Source organism: Tursiops truncatus, chromosome 14 (genome assembly GCF_011762595.2).
Source record: "Tursiops truncatus isolate mTurTru1 chromosome 14, mTurTru1.mat.Y, whole genome shotgun sequence".
NCBI lineage: Eukaryota > Metazoa > Chordata > Mammalia > Artiodactyla > Delphinidae > Tursiops > Tursiops truncatus.
Window position 1 is genome coordinate 53,410,090 of NC_047047.1, and position 20,522 is coordinate 53,430,611.

General features: G+C 36.2%; 1 protein-coding gene across 2 annotated transcripts in view; it reads left to right on the forward strand.

Moving 5' to 3' along the window:
* The window catches only part of LRPPRC (leucine rich pentatricopeptide repeat containing), a 103,157-nt gene that overhangs the window by 71,701 nt on the left and 10,934 nt on the right, over positions 1-20,522 (forward strand). For both annotated transcript variants that reach the window (XM_019942883.3, XM_019942882.3), the window contains exons 27-31: positions 612-702; positions 7,051-7,193; positions 7,334-7,439; positions 11,066-11,192; positions 17,065-17,153. In XM_019942883.3, coding sequence (XP_019798442.1) covers positions 612-702; positions 7,051-7,193; positions 7,334-7,439; positions 11,066-11,192; positions 17,065-17,153 — 556 coding nt within the window. The remainder of the gene's footprint in view (positions 1-611; positions 703-7,050; positions 7,194-7,333; positions 7,440-11,065; positions 11,193-17,064; positions 17,154-20,522) is intronic.

Consider the following 20,522-nt stretch of genomic DNA (forward strand, 5'->3'; position numbering starts at 1 on the left):
GAAGATTTTAGCTTGCTTCATTCTACTTGTTGGTTTGAGCAAGCTAATGTTGTTTCTTTGGCAATTTAAATCTGCTCAGTCATTAGTGACCAGAGGAGTCACTTGATGGGAGCCCATTGGAGTTTCTACTTTACCTCTACTCCAGCACAGATATCTGTTCACATCCTGCCAAGAAAAAGCCACAGGGAAAGAGGAGTTTAAAGTTTGCGTGGAGGAATATTCCTATGAACAAATATAGATATACTCACTGAGTCCTCCACCCTAAATATCTTTGAATTCTACAGAATACTCCTTTGTGGAGGTTCCCTCAACTAGATAATTATTCATGTGTGTTATTGACTCCAAAGTGTCCTTTAGCTCTTTAACTTAACATTTAAAAAAAATTATGATAAAATACATATAACATCAAGTTTATCATTTTAGCTATTTTTAAGTGTACAGTTTAGTGGCATTAAGTACATTTACGAAGTTGTGCTCAGTCCTTTAACTTTTGAAGTGAAGTTAATCTGCCCTTTGGGTAAAGTTAATTTGAAGGATTATTCAACTGTGATTTGTCAACTATAAAATGTCCTTTACACAATCTAGATCCATCTGTTAATCTTATTTTTAAGGTTGAAACTCTAGAGAAATTAGTGGAGCTGACACAGAAGCTATTTGAGTGTGATAGAGACCAGCTATACTACAGTCTGCTAAAACTATACAGTAAGTAAGCTGACTATTCCTCGTGTTTTCATTTTGAGACATTTATTCTATGGAAGGCAGTGGCCAGAAAGGAATATCAGGCTGTGAGGAAGCTCTAGGGGTTGTCAAATGTGGAGTCTTAAACAGAGGCTCACGTAGAGGCCAGATTGAATTTTCTCACAAAATGTTATATTGTATCACTAGACACCCTACAATCTTCATAATTTCTGATGTTCTTGCTGCAATAATGAGAAGGTGAGAAAAATCTTCATCAGAGACACAGAATTTAATAGGAGTTTTTGAGGAGAGACTATTCTTTGTTTTCTTTTAATTTAATTTCTTTAGTAGATTTATTAGTCACTTCTATGAATAAGTAATCATTGACATGTTCATGTATATAGATCTTTTTCCAGAAAAATGCATATTGATGTACAAACTCATTGCTGAACAATTACTTTTTAAAATGTGATTGTATTATAATATAGTTTTGACTCAGTTCTATATTAAAAATGTTTTTCTACATTTTTTCACCTACAAATGGCTACATTGAACAGATATACTAGAATTTACTTAGCCAGTCTCCTACTGCTAGACAAGTGAATAGATTTCAGTTTTCCATATTATAAAATAACACTGCATTAGTCATCTTTGCATCTAATCTTCGTTAACACCCTTAATTGTTTCCCTAGGCTGAATTTGTGTTTTTATTAAGGGTTAAAAGTGATGAACTTTTCTGAAACGTTTGACCTCTATTGTCAAACAGTACTTACTCTAGGACTGTGCAGTCTCTTAGGGTATTTGGGTAGAGAGGAACAATACTTAGAATAGTCAGTGACCTTTCTTCCTTCCTTTCCTTCCTTCTTTTTCTTCATAGATATTTGATCTAGATTTCTTCTTCTCTTTTTCTTTTGGGAAGTTTTCCTTCACCAAACACAGACAGCAATGAATAAGGTGATTTTATTTGTCTTTTTGAACTTGGGTTTATTGTCATTGGAAGCTTTGTCTTACATCTTGATGGTGTATGTAAAATAAGACTTGCTGTAAAATTTACATTTCATTTGTTGGTTGCATTGACATACCACAATGTAATTCTTAAAACTTTGGCTTGAATATGATCAGATTCTGGCACACAATGCTCAGGCTGTTGTTGAATGTATAGAATTTAAAAACTTAGGTTTTAGGTATTTAGTCCTTAATTAGTGGATTATAACCTGTATTTGAGTGCTGATTCTCCCTCCTTCCCCTGCTTTTTCTTACTTTTGAAGAACTGTTTCTTGCTTAAATTCTAATTTTATGCAAACTAAAAAAAAATACTAAACTTACATGTCCAGATGAATCTCAGCCTTTAAAATCATCCCCATAAGAAGACTATATAAACTTTCGTTCAGAAATACTCTGAAGCCCTTACTGTGCTAGCCGTTGAGGTAGGCACTGCAGATAGAAAGGTAGTGCTCTTCAGAAGAGTTACACCTGAACCAACACTGAGAATACCTTGGGGTGAAAGAACAGCTGTAAGGATGCATGAGGTACAGCGGTAGTCCAGGGAAGGATGAGAGGCAGCCAGCCTTACGGACTTCCTTCTCCTCTGCAGATGACCTTTTGCTGTTGCTTTTTTAAAAAGAAAGAAAAGAAAAAACAACTTTGAAGTTCATCTTAAAATTTCCTTTAGGGATAAGCAGGAACTCTTATAAATAAACTCTGAGCTTTATTACCCTTTTCTTTTCTTTAATCCCCGCTATCTGTTCTGATGGACAACCTGCTTCCAGCTCTGTATTTGAGCCAGTAGTCTGAGGCGCTCTCCTCTCCTTAGCTGAGGAGCCTCTGAGGCTGAGGTAACATGGGGGTGGCCTCTCATGGAACTGGAAGCTGGAGGAATCATTATAGGGAAGTATACTTTTTAACCCAGTTTGTTTACTTCCCAACTTCTATACGGCTATAAATCAATAATGTGGTTGTGATAACCCTGATCCTTCCCTTTCTGAAGAAAAAGCAAGGTTTCTCCTCCTGAGACCTGGCCCCCTCTGTGTTGCCCTCTGACTTGGACCACTACTTAAATATGTTAAATAAAGCACTGTGGACTCAATTTATTTGAAAAGGAACATACAGTATGGAATGACATATGAAATGTGGCCCTGTAACACATGAAAAAAATCCATGTTTTAGATTGTGGATTTCTGAGAAAATGATTTGTTTCACCTATTGGAATTTTTTATGAGCTCATTCTTTTTCATGATGTAATTTTCACCCTTGAAAGGAGTTCATTTAATTATTTGGGTTTATTTGTTAAAGAGCAGTTTTGCTTGTTTATTTTAAAACAGTACCTTTCACACAGGTATACACACTTATTTTGTTGTGAGTTACAACATACTACAGAAACATGCACAAGACAAAGGTACATTGCTCCATGGTTTATGACAGCAGCATCCATATGACTATAATCTAGATTAAGGAATGTGGAGCACGGACTCTAGGCGCACGGGCTCTCTAGAGTGCAGGCTCAGTAGTTGTGGCGCACGGGCTTAGTTGCTCGGTGGCACGTGGGATCTTCCTGGACCAGGTCTCGAACCCGTGTCACCTGCATTGGCAGGCGGATTCTTAACCACTGCGCTACTGAGAAGCCCTGCCTTTTCTCCCTTTAATTACCAGCTTCAAGTGCTGGTGTCCCTGGAACCTCCTAAGTTGATCATTAAAATTTTTTTTAATGAGTTTATTAATTTTTTTTTGTATATTTGTTTTTCAGTTTGTCGCAGCCATTATTCTTTTGGGTGCTCAAATTGTCCCATCTTTGGCCACTGGGAACCCCGTCGCATCAGCTCCTGTGTCATTTGACACACCTCATTAGTTTGTTGTGTTTTTTTTCCTGAAATACCTTTTTTTTTTTTTTTTTTTTTGCGGTAGGCGGGCCTCTCACTGTTGTGGCCTCTCCCGTTGCGGAGCACAGGCTCCTGACACACAGGCTCAGCGGCCATGGCTCACGGGCCCAGCCGCTCCGCGGCATGTGGGATCTTCCTGGACCAGGGCACGAACCTGTGTCCCCTGCATCAGCAGGCGGACTCTCAACCACTGCGCCACCAGGGAAGCCCGAAATACCTTTTTTTAAAAAAAAAATTTTTTTAACATCTTTATTGGAGTATAATTGCTTTACTTTGTTGTGTTAGCTGTATAACAAAGTGAATCAGCTATACGTATACATATATCCCCATATTCCCTCCCTCTTGCGTCTCCCTCCCACCCTCCCTATCCCAACCCTTCTAGGTGGTCACAAAGCACAGAGCTGATCTCCCTGTGCTATGCAGCTGCTTCCCACTAGCTATCTATTTTACATCTGGTAGTGTATATATGTCACTGCCACTCTCTCATTTTGTCCCAGCTTACCCTTCCCCCTCCCCATCTCCTCAAGTCCATTCTCTACGTCTGCGTCTTTATTCCTGTCCTGCCCCTAGGTTCTTCAGAACCTTTTTTTTTAGATTCCATATATATCTGTTAGCATGCAGTATTTGTTTTTCTCTTTCTGATTTACTTCACTCTGTATGACCGACTCTAGGTCCATCCACCTCACTATAAATAACTCCATTTCGTTTCTTTTTATGGCTGAGTAATATTCCATTGTATATATGTGCCCCATCTTCTTTATCCATTCATCTGTCGATGGACACTTAAGTTCCTTCCATATCCTGGCTATTGTAAATAGTGCTTCAATGAACATTGTGGTGCATGACTCTTTTTGAATTATGGTTTTCTCAGGGTATATGCCGAGTAGTGGGATTGCTGGGTCATAACCCCATTAGTCTTTGAGAGGTCCTTATTTTCAGGCCAAACAAGACCATCCAGGCTTACGTGGCATAATTCCTGTCCCAAACCTGGAGTCCTTATTTTAGAGGGGAATGATATTTAGAGACCATTATCAGGTGATTGACACATGGGGAATTTAGAAATTGCCCCATCCTATCAGTAATATGTAAAAATTTATCAGCTTTGTAATTAAAATCCTGATCTCTAGAAATCTTCATCTCTTAGTTTAAATACCATAGAAACCCCATGTGAAGTGCCAGCTGTTGTTACACACTGGTCAGATAGCCATAAATGAAGCCCCATAACTATGTCTGTTCCTGTAAAATTCACTGATAGTGTCAAAAATCTTTGGTTTTATAGCTTAAGAGTTCTCAAATCATTTAGTAGTCAGCGCTCTTGTTCTTTAAAGAGGACACGGTGAGTTCCAGGAAAGTGATGGAATTATTGAGGGAGGGTCCATTCCCTGGTCACAGCCCAGGTTTGTGGCTGTTTGATTCTTCAAATAACAAGTATGATTGTTGTTGTCTTGGTTGAAGGAATTTTAAGCCCCAGAGGGATACTATGAAAGAAAGGCATGGCCCTTCTGTGCCTTCGTGAGAGCACGGCTGCAGATTTTGGCACTGACTAGTTTGATTGCCTCAAATTTTTGTTATGTATTCTGTGATCCAGGTACATTTCCAAGATTTTTTTTTCAAAAAAAAAAAAGTGTCTATATCTCAGTTGTTTTATGCTGTATGCACTGTCTAGTTCTCACCTGTATTTTGAAAAAATTTTCTTGTTACAAGCTGCTAGTCCATTTGAATAGGTGCATCTCTGTTATATCTTGTCCTCCCAAAGTAGAAGCTTTTCATATAGTTTGTGCTTTTTTAAAAAGAATTACCTTCCCAGAGTTCTTTCAGTCTGAAGGCAGAGTTGTACCTCATCCACCTCTTCACATAACATAATAGTTATGTTAGCTTAAAAATTAATCTCTTTAAAAAACACCTTAGCAGGGCTGTTCCCAGCGCTTGGAAATCTTCCCTGTGTCCCCCACAGTCCATAGTACTCTTTGGCACAGAACAAAAGTGGTTCCCCTTTCCCCTTCTACAGAATTACAGATTTGGGGGCTTGGGTTCTTGTTTTTAATTTATTTAATCAAATAAACTAAAGTGTATTTGATAACCTTTATGTATAAAGTTTTATACATTAACGTACTTGAAAAATTACTCTTGAATTTTACATTACATGAGAACATTTTAATGAAGGAAAAGCATAATTATCTTATGAGAGTCTTGCTTTGAAAATTGATTGTAAATTTAATAAGGGTTTTATATTAGGCTGATTTTTATTGTCAGAGTATGTATAAAATCACTCTGAACTTTAGGTTAATTTCTACTGTTTGGGCCACCTTTCAGCATATTCCTTATGAAAGTTTGGGCTGCAATCTTTGTATGACCCCTGGGAAATACTCTGCTTGTTATCTTTTTCTTTATTGCAGGTTTCTGATGGAGTGTGAATGTGTTTTGTTTTTGTTCTTTGAGTTTTTTACTGCCAGGAGTCAGTTATCAAAAAGCTTAGCTTTTCAGTTTTAGGGTGGGAGGGAAATCTAGGAAAATTCCATGTGTTTTAGTATTTTGGTATTTTTGAGAAACAAATCTACTCATGTTTTCTGGAACATTTGTGTCCTGAAACACACCCTCTTCCTGGAGCTGACCATACACCATTAAGATATTCCTTATTCATATTAGCAAATTTTTTTAAAAAGGCCACATTTAAAACAGTACTTCTTTGTGCCTAATAGGTATATTGAATTTATTGTCATAAGACATTTTTCGTATTTTGCTCTAGTTTTTCACAAGCAGAAATGGCTTGATCTTTTCTTTTTTCAAAACCCGTTAGAATGTTTAAAAATAAGTTCTTGATTCTTAAGTCTTTGCTATTTGTGAAGACTAGGTTACCACATAGAAGGAACTAGATATTTCATTATGAAGGAAGCTGCCTATTTCTTTCCAGTAAACTTCCTGTGATCTTACTTAGTCTGAGGGCATTATCAGAAATCTATTACACACTGACATAGAAATTCTTCAAGTTGACAGAAGAGACAGAATTCTCCCTACTTAACTAAGGGAAAAAGGTTTGTTGATTTGTCACTTTTGACAAAAATCATACATTTGCACACTTTCAATCATTTTAGACCTTCAGCTGTGTACTGTACTGTATATGTGTATCCCATCGTCTTTCCAAAGTCTACTGGTCATAGTTGAATTGTTACCTGTTTCTGATTTTGATTTTAACAGTGGGCAATTTCTCAGTTACTTTAAAAAGGTAAACTTTGTATCAACATGATTTTCAAAGTTCTTAATAAAGTGTGGATTTTTTTTCTATTTTTTAATAGGTAAGTAATTTCTATGGTTTAAAATTCAAAAGATACAAAAAGGTATACAGAAAGAAGTCTTCTTACCTTTGGTCCACAATCACCCTGGTCCTTTCCCTGGAGGCAATGTTTGGAATACTTCCTTCAGCATCAAATAAAAATAGTTCTAAATATTGTCATGAATTCTATTGAGTACGTTCATTAATTTCTGCTTATTTTTACAGAAGTGAATGGTGACTGGCAAAGAGCTGATGCTGTCTGGAATAAAATGCAAGAAGAAAATATTATTCCTCGTGGAAGGACATTAAGGTTATTAGCGGAAATCCTTAGGAACAGTAACCAAGAGGTTCCATTTGACGTACCTGAGGTAATTTGTTTTTAACTGTAAGCATAACAGATTTTGTTGTTTGTCTATAACTTTAGGTTATAGATTAGCCCAGCTTTACAATGAAAAGGTCACTGTTGTGTTTACCACTTTTTGTTTAATTGAATAATTTTATTTTTAAGTTGTGGTATGAGGATGAAAAACATTCCCTGACTTCATCACCCTCACCTGTAGAAGTTAGTCTCCAGAAAGAGCTATTGAATGCCTGCCACAGGAAGAAAGACAAAGGTAAACGTGTACACTGGGGTCTTCTTTCTGATAGCAACATGGGATCTAAGCCCAGCAAATCATTAGTGATCTCGGGTAGAGATGGAACTTAAATTGTATATATTAATTATTTTCTTTCATTTTTTAAGTTAACAAAGACATTTTGGGACAATTGGGAAAATTTAAATATCGACTGAGTAGTGGGTCATTAAGGAATCACTCATTTTATTAGATACGATAACAGCATTATGATTTATAGGAAAATGTCCTTAAATTTTGAGATCTATAATGAAGAATTGAGAAATGGGGAAAAAAATCAAGATTTCTGTAATTTATTTTAAAGTACTTAAGCCATAAAAAATGGTTAAACAAATCTGGCAAAATGTTAATTATTAGGTGTAGGTGATGGGTACGTGGAGGGGGTTATTATACTATTCTTTATATTTTTCTGTACATTTGAAATTTTTCATAATAAAAACTAAAATAGTGCATTTTTCAAAAATTACACTTTGAAAATAGCATTATCATTAATTTTTTGGCAAGTGTATTTGTTACATATTTTTACGTGAAAGCAAAAAATGATTAGGGCATTAACCATCATACTAGTGTGTGTTAAGCTGTATCTTGAGGTTGAAGGCAGGTCATGAGCCCTGTTTCTTGCGTTTCTTCCCTTTCTTCAGCAGTAAACTTACCTGAAGGTATGCCTACCTCTATTGTGACTACTTTAAAATTTCTTTGACCATCTTGAGCCCTCTGATACAAGCTTGCCTATCACATTCTAGATGTTTTCATTTAGACTTCGTTGTACTCTCCCCAGATCATATATTACTTTTGTTTCCTTCATTTTTGTTAATTTTTCTTCATAGAATGCTACTGTTACCTTTAACTCCTCCAGTTTTTGTGTACATTTTCAAGTATGCTTTATGATAATTTAACCATTATGCAGCAGATTTTCTTTTCATTTTAGTATTGACAGTTTTGAACTCCCTTCAGTAGGAAGTCATCAATTTAGAAATTTATAGAACCTTTTAATTTCTTTTTTTTAATATTGTACTTTTAATTTAATTTTATTTATTTATTTATTTTTGGCTGCGCTGGGTCTTCTCTGGTGCGCACTGGCTTTTCTCTAGTTGCGGCAAGCGGGGGCTACTCTTTGTTGTGGCACGCGGGCTTCTTGTTGCGGTGGCTTCTCTTGTTGCAGAGCACGGGCTCTAGGTGTGTGAGCTTCAGTAGTTGTGGCACGTGGGCTCAGTAGTTGTGGCTCGCCAGCTCTAGAGCGCAGGCTCAGTAGTTGTGGCACACGGGCTTAGTTGCTCTGTGGCATATGGGATTTTCCTGGACCAGGGATCGAACCCGTGTCCCCTGCATTGGCAGGCAGATTCTTAACCACTGCGCCACCAGGGAAGTCCGAACCCTTTAATTTCTTAACTAGAAATTTTGTGACACTGACATAAAGTGTCTGAAGGAGGAATTAAGTTAAGCTCTTAAGCTTGCTTAATACTGCAGAGTAACTTTATTCTTTCTGAGTCATTTTCCTTTGTTGCATATTCAGTCTATATATCCTTGAGTCTTTCACCATGTATCTCTTAAACCTAAATATAAAGTTCATTATTATCAATGCTATTTAAATATTCTAATGGAATTTTGATTTGATTGAAATGAATGTAAGGTTAGTGTATACTTCCTGTTTAAAGATTCCAAAGCTCCATATATTGCCTTTTTTTAATTGTTGTTTTTATTTAAGTAAAAACATTTTAACCAGCTAACTAAATGTAATGCAGTGTATATTATAAATGTAAAGATATACCCCTATTCTAGTTTTTTTTTAATTTTTAAAAAAAATAAATTTATTTAATTTATTTTTTTGGCTGTGTTGGGTCTTCATTGCTGCGCGCTGGTTTTATTTGCGGCGAGCGGGGACTACTCTTTGTCGCGGTGCACAGGCTTCTCATTGCAGTGGCTTCTCTTCTTGCAAGAGCATGGGCTCTAGGCACGCGGGCTTCAGTAGTTGTGGCTCGTGGGCTCTAGAGCGCAGGCTCAGTAGTGGTGCACAGGCTTAGTTGCTCTGTGGCATGTGGGATCTTCCTGGAACAGGGCTCGAACCCATGTCCCCTGCCTTGGCAGGCGGATTGTTAACCACTGTGCCACCAGGGAAGTCCCCTCTTCTAGTTTCAATATACAATTTACATTTATCTAGTTGGTTTCATTCTGTTAATTCTGCAGAGGTTTGAGTTACTTTTGTGTATATCTCAGAATTGAATGCTTGGCAAAATATGAATATTTTGAAAATTGAATTCAAGACTACAGTTTTAGAAAACCACTAGTAAGCTTTTCTAGATTATTTTGTTACCTTAAATATTCAAATTGTACTTACTGTGTATTTTCATTCAGCAAAGTAGTGAACTATTATATACGCTTATTGGGATGTAGCCAATAGTTGCAGTACATCATAACGTCTAAGCTCTATTAAAAGGAAAATATATGCATTATGTACTGAATGATAGATTCTGTCTTTTCTTAGTTAACATACAAATATTAAGATCATAACCTTTTTCTCTTGTTTCTCTGAATTTAGCTTGAAAGTTAACTAAGTTTTTGATATTGTCACTTCAGTTTAATTGAAGGGCTAATTCAAACTCCCCTAACTTGTAATGTAAACACAAGCATAATTTCTGCTTGTTTAGAAACCTCCAAAGTAGCTCAGAATGTTCTTCTGAGCGTTAATATCATGTTCATTCCTATTTGTGTGTTCTGTATTTCTTTACATGGAGCTTTATATCCATAAAAGTTCTTATGTGATAGTTCAGTTATGCCCCTTCTTTATTGTGATGTGTTTATACACACCAGAGTGTGGATTGTAGTTTCAGTTGGATGTTTATAGCCAGGCAATTTTATTTCAGAAAAGTAAGTGACTGAAAAGTGTAGTTACTTCTCTTTTGGTAACATCTTTTCATTCACTGACAGTTATTGTGAACAAGTGAAATAAAACTGTTAATCAGTCAAACAAATGTTGCTTAGTTTACTTGTTAGATATCTGTATATTTGAAAATTGTATGTTTTTGTATAAGTCCTGTCGTAGCCAAATAATTTGATCTCCTAATTTTAGCATTACAGGCTATACTCACTGTAATGCTGTTGTGTTGGAATCTTAACCGCAGGAACCACCCACTTACAGATTCAAGATCGCTTTAAAGTGAATCTTTTGCTCCCCTCAATCTAAATTATACCCCTGGTTTATTTGGACTTTAACACACATTTTGCAATTTATTTTGAAACTGGAAACTGGGATCATCTTTTGATAAACAAATTCAGAAGAGCTCTTTTTCATTTTTATTGGCATGAAAATAATTTATTGACTTTAGAGAGCTAGTATGAAAAATAATTTTAAAACGAAGCCCTTTCTGGTACCATCCATTTGGATTAAGTAGTAGTTTTCATAACTGTCACTTTGTTTTTTAAAGATTAGAAGAGTGATAACATCTGCTTGCTTGGTCAGTGTGTGTGTCTCTGTAGAGTGGTATAGTGAGTGAGTATTAAAAGAAGCAGAAATATGGGGGTTTCGGGCTTTGTTTTAGGGCTTTTCCCCCTCCTTTTTTGCCATTTCAGAATAATGTCATCTCATTTTTTGTTGTTTTTTTCCTTCATAGATGCATTTAATATTTTCCTGAAAGCAAAAAAGCAAAACGTTGTCTTCAATAGTGAAACTTATGCCAGTCTTATAAACTTACTGTTGATGAAGGATAATCCTACACAAGCAGTGCAAGTGAAAGATTTGTAAGTATTAGTTCATCTATTAAACCTCACACTTAAAAACAAATATCAACTATCATTAGGATTTTTCTGATATATTGTAGTAGCAGTTGCTTAATTGTCTTCAACTAGTCACAAAAATTATATGAAATGTTTTTCTAATTTTATGGGGGTTTTTAACCTACAAAAAATATAACTTTTATTAGCCCTGCACACTGCAGTATATTTTATTTTACCTTATGTAACGTCACAACTCATGTATTCTATTCATATATAGAAAAGTAGTTTTTTAAATCATATTCTGTTTCTTGTTCAGCAACTCGATCTGTGTACCTTTTATGGTGGAAGCAGCCTGATACATGAAGACATCAAGGGCTTTGAACTTAGGCAAGGGTTTGAATCTTACTTGAAAGCTCGTGGGAAAATTTCCTCCTATCTCTGAGCCTCAGTTTTTCTTCTGTATAATGAGTAGATGATAATAAGTCTTACATTAATGATTTCTTCTAGCTATTGAAGGAGATAGAGTGAAGTAGAGAAAATATATGGTACTCAACACATTTTAAATACCTTTTCTCTTTCCCCTTCTTGTTTTGTAATCTGTTTAGTGGTATTGGTGTTAGTGGCGGTAGTGGTTTTGTCTCTGGCTAGTTCCCTAGAGTAAAATACTTTGTTAATCAGAACGAGAATACAGTTTTCTTCCCTGGTGTTGTGTCAGTTAACTGACTCTGTTGTCTTATCCCCAAGGAGTTACCTTCAAAGTTAAGTAATTAATCAGAAAGGGCCTAGAAAGGAGAAGATCAAGGTCACCTGCTCTGGAAGGTACACCTGTCCTGTTGATGAGTCAATAGCTTTATTTTCAATGGCAAAGGTCAACCTTTTCCTAGTATATTGTAAGTTTTGAAATAATCTCTCCTGGCTAACTTTTGGCCTTCAAAATTTTTAAGTCGCAGCACTTTTGGAATATTAGAATCCTGAATAGAAAATGGATGTTTGCCATTCTTGGAATTCACTGGAAAACCTGGCGTTAATATTAGTGTTATGTTAAAGTTATGCACCATAGGGCCGTGTTTACTGTTTATGTTTCAGTACATTTTGAAAAATACGTTGTGTATGACTGTACTTGTCTGTGGAAATATATCTGTATCTGTTGACATATACACACACACAGAGTATATATAATTCATATATATACATATAAGTACTATATATGTATGGATACACACATATACCATATATATCTATGATCTTGAATCACTTCTATGTCTTGATATAGGATGGTCACACTGAGACTTTTAAGTTCAGGTTTTTAATGCATTGTGTCTCATTTGTGTTTTTACTCAGTTGCTAATTAAATTATCTCTCTCTGGAATACTCAGTACATCCTCAATTAGTGACTTGGAAAATGTGACATTGAACAGCATCCTGTCATCTATAACCATTGAAGTCATCCAAGAGGTGCAGGTTTTTTCCTGCAGTTACTTTTCTTGGAAAATTATTATCTAAACACTGTCCACAATTATCAAAGGTGTTTTGAAACAACACTGATTTGGGAGGAAAGGGTGGCAGAGAAAAGAGAGGAACATTTTGTGTTGAGAATTGGGTATGATTAACTGAGGAGATGGAAGCAAAGAAGGAAATCTTTTTCAAGTCTTTTAGTCCTGAGGTTGGTCACAGAGACCTCTGAAATACTTCCCAAAAGTACAAATTATAATTCTTTCATTTTAATTGGGCTTGTTTTAAAATGGTGAGCCTCACATTCTGGTAGCATAAACAGATAACCCACCACCCACCCCAAAGGTTCTGACTCACCTGATCTGGTGTGGGGCCCAGGAATCTGCATTTTACTAAACACCCCAGGTGAGTCAAGGATCACGTCTTAAACATTTTGACCACATTACCATTATCAGTGAGCTGTACTACTGTAAGTATATGACATGTAAGTATATTATAGAGCATACTCCAAAAATAGCAGTTTTTTGGAGAATAAGATTTAAAAATAGAAACTTAAACATTTTCTTGTCTCACCCTAGAGCATTCACACAGTGTGCATACCTCTTGCTGGAGACCCCTGATCTAGAGTAGTTTTTCAAATTGCATTTATAACCTGTTAGTGGATCATGGACTCTCTTTAGTGGGGCAGAATCAACATCTTTTTTAGTTAAATAGAATAGAAAATATCAAAGCATTCCATGTAGTAGAGATATTTTGTGAACATTTGCTTTCAGTTATATGTGCATCTGTATATCAGTGCACTGGTATGTACCATAAAACATCGTTTCTTACTATGTCTGACTGAGAATCTTGATCAAACAAGTGTGAAAGCTGTTGACCTAGAAGATGGTTATAAGCACAGCCCTTCTATTTACACTTATGTCCACAACCTGTAAAATGTAGGTTTATCTTCTTTTCTTCCCTCCCTCTCTAGATGTTCATGAAACCTTTCTGTACTCCTGAGGTTACTTTTATCTTCCCCTGTGTTATCTTCCAGGAGTATTTTGTAGCTGCCTTCCCCATGTAGTTGTGTGGGCCCAAAGAGATTCCTAGATTCCAAGCTTTAGAATGCCCAGAGGCACTTAATCTGGGGATCTGTGCACATCCTTTTCTTTGAACCAATAAAACGTTATATCTGACTATGAAGAATCGTATCTTGGGTTAGATCTACATTGGGTACTTTTGAAAATAACTCTGGACTGGGAATTCAGAAGCGGAAGTTAGAGTTCCAATTCTCTGTTACTGGAGGAATGTCGTATAACTTCTCTGGATTTGTTTCCTGGTTCCAGCGTTGCCAGTGTTCCACTAGGTCATCTATTCCCCTTCTGGCTCTGCATCAGTGATCAGAATGAAAAATAATTGTTGCTTTTTTTTTTTAGAGGCATCTTTATTGTAATATGGTGTGACCAAATGAGCTACTGTAGCAAGTGGTGGTACCCCCAGTATTATTCTGGCACTACTACTCTATTATTACGCTATAAATATACTCTATAAATAGCAGTCTGTTACAGTTACCTACATGATGCCACCTGTTCAATCTTAAGAGCAGTTGTTTTCTCTGTGAACTAATGCAGTCTTTGCTTTTGCTGTACCTTTGCTGTCTCTAATGTATTGCGGATTCACATGACTACTAGTGAGATTTCTGCAGTTTAAGAAGGTTACTTAACCTTCCCAACAAGTAATGGAACCTCAAAAGTAACACATGCCTTTAAAATTTTTGAAAGAAAAAAAGAATGACTTTCTTTCATTTTTAGTTAGAATTCAACATTTCCTTGTGTTTCAAAATAAAAATTTAGGTATAGTGAATTCTTTCAATGGAGGGGAACTGCTTATTCATAGAGCAGTAATGGTTATGAATTGTTATTTTAAATCTGTTAACACTGAACTCTATTCTTAGGAAATTTGAGAATCATGTGGTGATTAGCTCTGCTTTATCTTTCAAGAATAGCACTTCATTTTCTCTTGTTCCTACTAGCTTCTTATTTTATTCTGTCTAAAAATAATGCTAAATTAATAACTGATGGTTTTTACTGGATTGGCCAGTTTTTGTTTTCCAAAGTAAGATAAATTCTAATCACTGCCTAATGTCCTATGTGCGTGTTATATAAGTACAATCCATAGACCAGTCATAGCTCTGAAATCTCCAATATGAACCTTTCCACGTGATACTATCTTCTTTGGTTAAGACAGAGTAATTTTTGCAGTTGATTGTAAGTTAAGAGATTGATACCCCTTCACTCTGCAATTTTTTTTTCCTTTATTTTAGCAGTTCTAAAAAAGAAAAGAAAATGTCTGGAATTCTGTGCTGTCCAGTCCAGTAGCCACTAGCCATAAGTGCCCACTTAAATTTAAATTATTAAAATTAAATATAATTAAGGTTTCCATTCCTCCATCACAGTAGCCAGGTAGCCACATGTAGCTGGTGGCTACCCTATTGGACAGCATGGGTAAAGAATATTCTCATTATCACAAGGAAGTTTGATTTGGCATCTCTGTACTAGATTTTTTTCCAAAAGGAAAGATCAAAATTATGATTCAGAAGTAAATTGCTCTTATTTTATTGTATGAATGAGTACACTGCAGAATCACCAGTACCTTCTGTAGTTTTTCTCCCTTTACCAGTTTGGAATATATTTTGGTTGTGATTGGTCAGTTTCTACATGTGTAATATATGTTCAGCATGTAATAGAACTGGGGAGAGTTTTCTTCCTATTTATCCTCACTTTCAAATATATATTGAATACACACCTTGAGATAGCAAGAGATTATTAAAAGAAAAATGTTCTGTGTTTTGAGATTTTCAAAAGGTTTGACAATCAAGTGTGATGTCAGAAGTTTTGTTACCTTATGGTTTTAATGAATTTTAGGTAATATTTTCAAGTAAATATGGTATAATACATGTAATAATGTTGGCATAAGAAATGAGCTTAATTTTAATAGTGTCTGCTTGTTTATTTAATCATGCTAAAGATTGAGAAAGTAAATCCTTTATTTTCTGCAGTTTATAGTCTCATGTATGAGTTTTTGACTTAAGAGCTTTGACAGATGGGATAAAGGAAAAAAGTCAAACTGAGCAGTGGGTGCTTTGGTGGGATTAAGAGGATCGTTGGGGGGATAAAAAAAGCCTTCCCCCAGGAACAGTAGGGGGGAACCTCAGAGGCTGAAAGTGACTGAGAGGATGGGCACATCATGGTGTCTTTGGAGGATTTTCTTGGGATTGACGAGAGTAATTTAGCAGTGACCCTGCTTTTCTCGCAATCTGCTCAGCTTAGATGTTCATGTCGGTAGGCCGAGGTTGTTGGCAGCAAGATCATCACTGAGCTTGATAAGGCAAATGGCAGCAATTGCTTTTGCTCCTTTTGACCTGTGGAGATTTCCTAATTGGGAGATAAAGCCTAGGGGCATTAAGGATGCTGAAATTTCATCACAGGAGATATGCAAACAATGTAGCAAACAAATCATCTCTGGCTAGGGTTCTTCTTCTTTCTTTCTTTCTTTCTTTTTTTTTTTTTTTAAATTATGTAGGTTTTAGTCATAAGAAAAGCGAGTTTTTGCTCTTGAGTTTTAAAAAATTGGGGGGGTTTGGGCTTCCCTGGTAGCGCAGTGGTTGAGAGTCCGCCTGCCGACGCAGGGGACACAGGTTTGTGCCCGGTCCGGGAAGATCCCACATGCCGTAGAGCGGCTGGGCCCGTGAGCCATGGCCGCTGAGCCTGCGCGTCCGGAGCCTATGGTCCGCTACGGGAGAGGCCACAACAGTGAGAGACCCACGTACCGGGGAAAAAAAAAAAAGTTGGGTTTCAAATTTAAGGCTGGGACAAGATTGTGTGAAATTTTACATTTTAATGTAGCAGTGGTTTTAGTTCTGCAGTATGTTCACCTTTAAAAATTGTATGTATCTAGATGACAGAAATTTGAAAATTAATCAGCCAAATGATATGGTGTTAGTAATATGCTTTAGTTTATATTTAAAATATAAAGTGCTGAAAATAAATGCTCATTTTTGTTGCCGAAAGAATAGTTTTACATTTTATAATTATGGTGAGTGTAGAAAAAAGAGGAAAAAGTATCCAGCTTAGGATACAGCAGAACAATGCAGGGCATGCAGTTATTTTAGTCATCTAATATGTCAGCATTCAAGAATCTGAACCGATTGTTTAAAAAAAATCTTGTACTTTGTTTCTTTTGTTGCTCATTTCCAACTTTGTCATCTGTCAGAATGCAAAAAAAAATTATCCTTCTATAACCATTGACAGGATAACACAAAAGCTGTCTCCAGGTCGATATTTTGCAGCAATATTTTTAACATATGAACAGTAGTTTTTATAATTTCACCTTGGTGCTCAACCATTTATTATCGTATCAGAAGCATGTCAGTAATTCCTTTCTAAATGTCTGCTTCTTTTAGCGCTGAGACCCACATCAAGGGCTTCACACTGAACGATGCTGCCAACAGCCGCCTCATCATAACGCAAGTTAGGCGGGATTATTTGAAAGGTATGTCACAATGCTTGACCTTTACGTCACATTAATGCCTCTGCAGATTTTTCTTGTAACGCCCTTCGAATACTTGGATAAAGGAGTCCATTTAGCAAATTACCTGCTTATCAAGAGCCTTTTGTGGTAGCTGAGAGACGTAAATTACTGTACATGCATTTATAATACAGCTTGAATATGAATGTACTTGTCATTTGACCACTTAGTCCAGTTTCCATTCCATTTAACACAAGATGGGTTTTCTTAAGATGAATCACAGCTCTTCAGACATGCAAAATTTGTGTTGCAGAAGGAGAGAAAGTACAGGCTTTCAAGTGCGTTAAAATTCACAGCACAAGTCATTTTGCTCTGGAAATTAACATACTTTAGAGCATCTGAAACAATTCCCAGCAGTTGTTTCTTGCATATTGTGTTGGTTGTATGTGAGTTAGCAAATGAGTTAAATTGAGTGTTAAATGTGTGGGATTGTGCACCAAGTGATTATAATATTGATTTTTAAAACTTAATCTAATACTTCTTTAATAGTTCGTAATGCCAACAGCAGTAAGATACAGTGTTTGTTTGGAGTTTCGAGTTTCGAGCTTTTGAATTAAGAGGATAACATCAGAAAAATGTGGAGATGACTTTGGGGAGGGTTGGGATGAGGCCATTTGTTTGGTAGAGGCTGTTTATGGGTTTGCAGAGGAATGGATTTGGATCGGATAGTCTTATGAATGAGCTCCCAAGGGGAAAAATGATGAATCTCTTAAATTTAGATAAGCATCTTTTCACATTTAATTTTACATTTGAATTTTAGTTGATACAGTAACACCATGGTTTTGCCGATACAACAAAAGACACTTAGGAACTCTTTAAGGAAGGTTGAAACAGCTCTTTAACCGTTAAATATGTTGCCTAGTTTTTTCCTCACTCTGTATATACTCCTCACTTGCATGCTTATAAAATAATATCACATCTCTGAAAGTTGCTGTCTAATTGTGCAGCTTTAATGTTGCCTGTAATGCCTAGAGGTATTGGTCTTTGGATGTCTTCCTAACTGGTTAGGACTGAGTATGTAAGTGATCATTTCTGCCTATGCAGAATTGCTGCCTCAGTATTCTACAGGCAGGACCAGCCTGTTAGAGACAGCTTCAGTCATAATTGAGTGTTGTAGGGCTTGCTATTAAAACTTTAAAAGCTTTCATTTTCTTTGCAATAGAAGAGGCTTTTTGGCAAGTAGATATTTAAAAACAATTTTTTTCTACTTTTTGAAATTTTATTTTTTGGCCACGACACGCAGCATGTGGGATCTTAGTTCCCTGACCAGGGATCGAACCTGCGCCCCCTGCAGTGGAAGTGCAGAGTCTTAACCATTGGACCTCCAAGGAAGTCCCTGATAAACAATTTTAAAACATTGAAAAATTAAACTTGCTCCCATATAAATAAGTTCATTTTTATAAATGACATTTTGTAGACATGGAGATCAGAATAAAACACTTTTTTAATTTCAAGGAGTTAATTTTTGAGCTGAATCTAATCAGTGTTTAACTTGACTGCTATCCCACTTTTATGTTAGGTACCCTGTGAAGACAACAAGAAACTATGATATAATTTCACATCTGTTTTCAGCTGTTCACCTGGAGGTTGGTTGAGAGTAGAAGCTATGAACCCACCTCCCAGTGCCTCGCCACGGACTAACCTACTGTGGTCATTGTCAAGGACGGGAATGCTGTTGGCACTATCCACATCTCCTTATTTTGTTCCATGGCTGACTAGAGCTCCCAATTAAAAAATTCAGGTTGCTTTTTCTCACTTCCATCTAAAGCAGGAAGAAAAATAAAGCCAGTTCAAATGCTGTTCTGGAATATTAATAGCTGATACATCACACTGTTGCAGTATAATCAATATTACTAGTAAATTAGGTGACAGTGTGATAAGGACTCGGGGAGGGGTGTGGATGGATACTGCTTTTGGTGTCCCAAAGCATAAATCATGAACTGTCCAGAAGTCCAGCCCTGTATGGGAATATGATTTCGGTTCCAAGGTCCCATGCTCCCTTTGGATAGACATAAAATGATCTCTTCTCCTCTATCCTCCACTCTTTCACACACACATGCACCCATAGATGAAGGCTCTGGGGTGGTTAGATTCTTGGGTTGGTGTCTTAACAGTATGACCTTGGGGAAATTATTTAAATTATCTGTGCCTCAGTTTCCCACATATAAATTTGTTACTTACCTCAGAGGGTAGTTGTGAGTGTGACTGCTTAATACTGTGTCTGGCATGTAGTAAGTGCTCAACAAATGTAGTAAAAGCTCAGTAAATGCGCATTACTATCATCACCATTGTTATCTTATTTTTGTTGCTATTTGATCCACTGGTGTGGGAAGATCCTCCTGGCTGACAATATTCTTGGCTAATAAAAATATTCCATATTATCTGTGTATGACCACCAGTTAAGATTTTATCAAGTTTATTTTCTATAGATAATATTATTAAAGTAGTATAAATAACATTTTTTGTTTCCTGTATGTTCGTGTGTATTTATAAAATTTTATTGAATATGCCTTCTAAACTGCCTATTTTCCCTTTTCCCCATTTGAGAATCACTGGTTTAGAATGTAGATTTGGAGTAATAATAAATTGTTTATTCAGTAATAAATACTTAAATTCATGATGTCTTTTACTGTATCACTTTTAATAGAGTGTTTATTACCCTTTCCCCATTCTTCTGTTAAAGATAGACTGTTATTTGGAAAGCTGCTTTGAGGGTCTTAGTTTTGTGTAGGTTACACTGCTTTAATTTCTATAGAGCCATGAAGTTTTCTTTGGTAGCAGTGATTGTTGTGCTAAGTATTGCAATTTCCCTGCAGTCCATCATTTTATTTAATATAATGATTTTGCTACCCTGGCACTTAAATCAGTAAATCAGAAGGATATTCCATATTTATCCATAATCACATACTTGTAAGTATGATACTTTAAAAAAAAAAAAAAGAAAGAAACTCCTGAGGGGTTTCTCCCTGGGAATCTGGTGAGCTTTATTTTCTCCGAAAAATCAGTGTAAGAAAATATCTGCAAGATATGTAATCGTGTAAAATAAATTTGTTAGTGTGTAACTTGAGTGTTCCAGTTTGGCTGCTCTTCTTGTATGATCAGTCCTTTTTGGATTAGAAAGCGACATTGTTTTCAAGAAAGAATCTTTGCGGTATTAGAAGATTTTGATAATCATGAATCTTTTGAGTGTAGTAAAATCTGGGAAAGTATGAATGTGGGTAGAGGTTACATATTTTTGGAAGGCCTTTAATTTTTAAAATTTTTCCTTATTTATATTTCTCTGAACTTGTCAACTTCTTTGAAATTAGTCACTAAATGTTATCCCTGAATGGA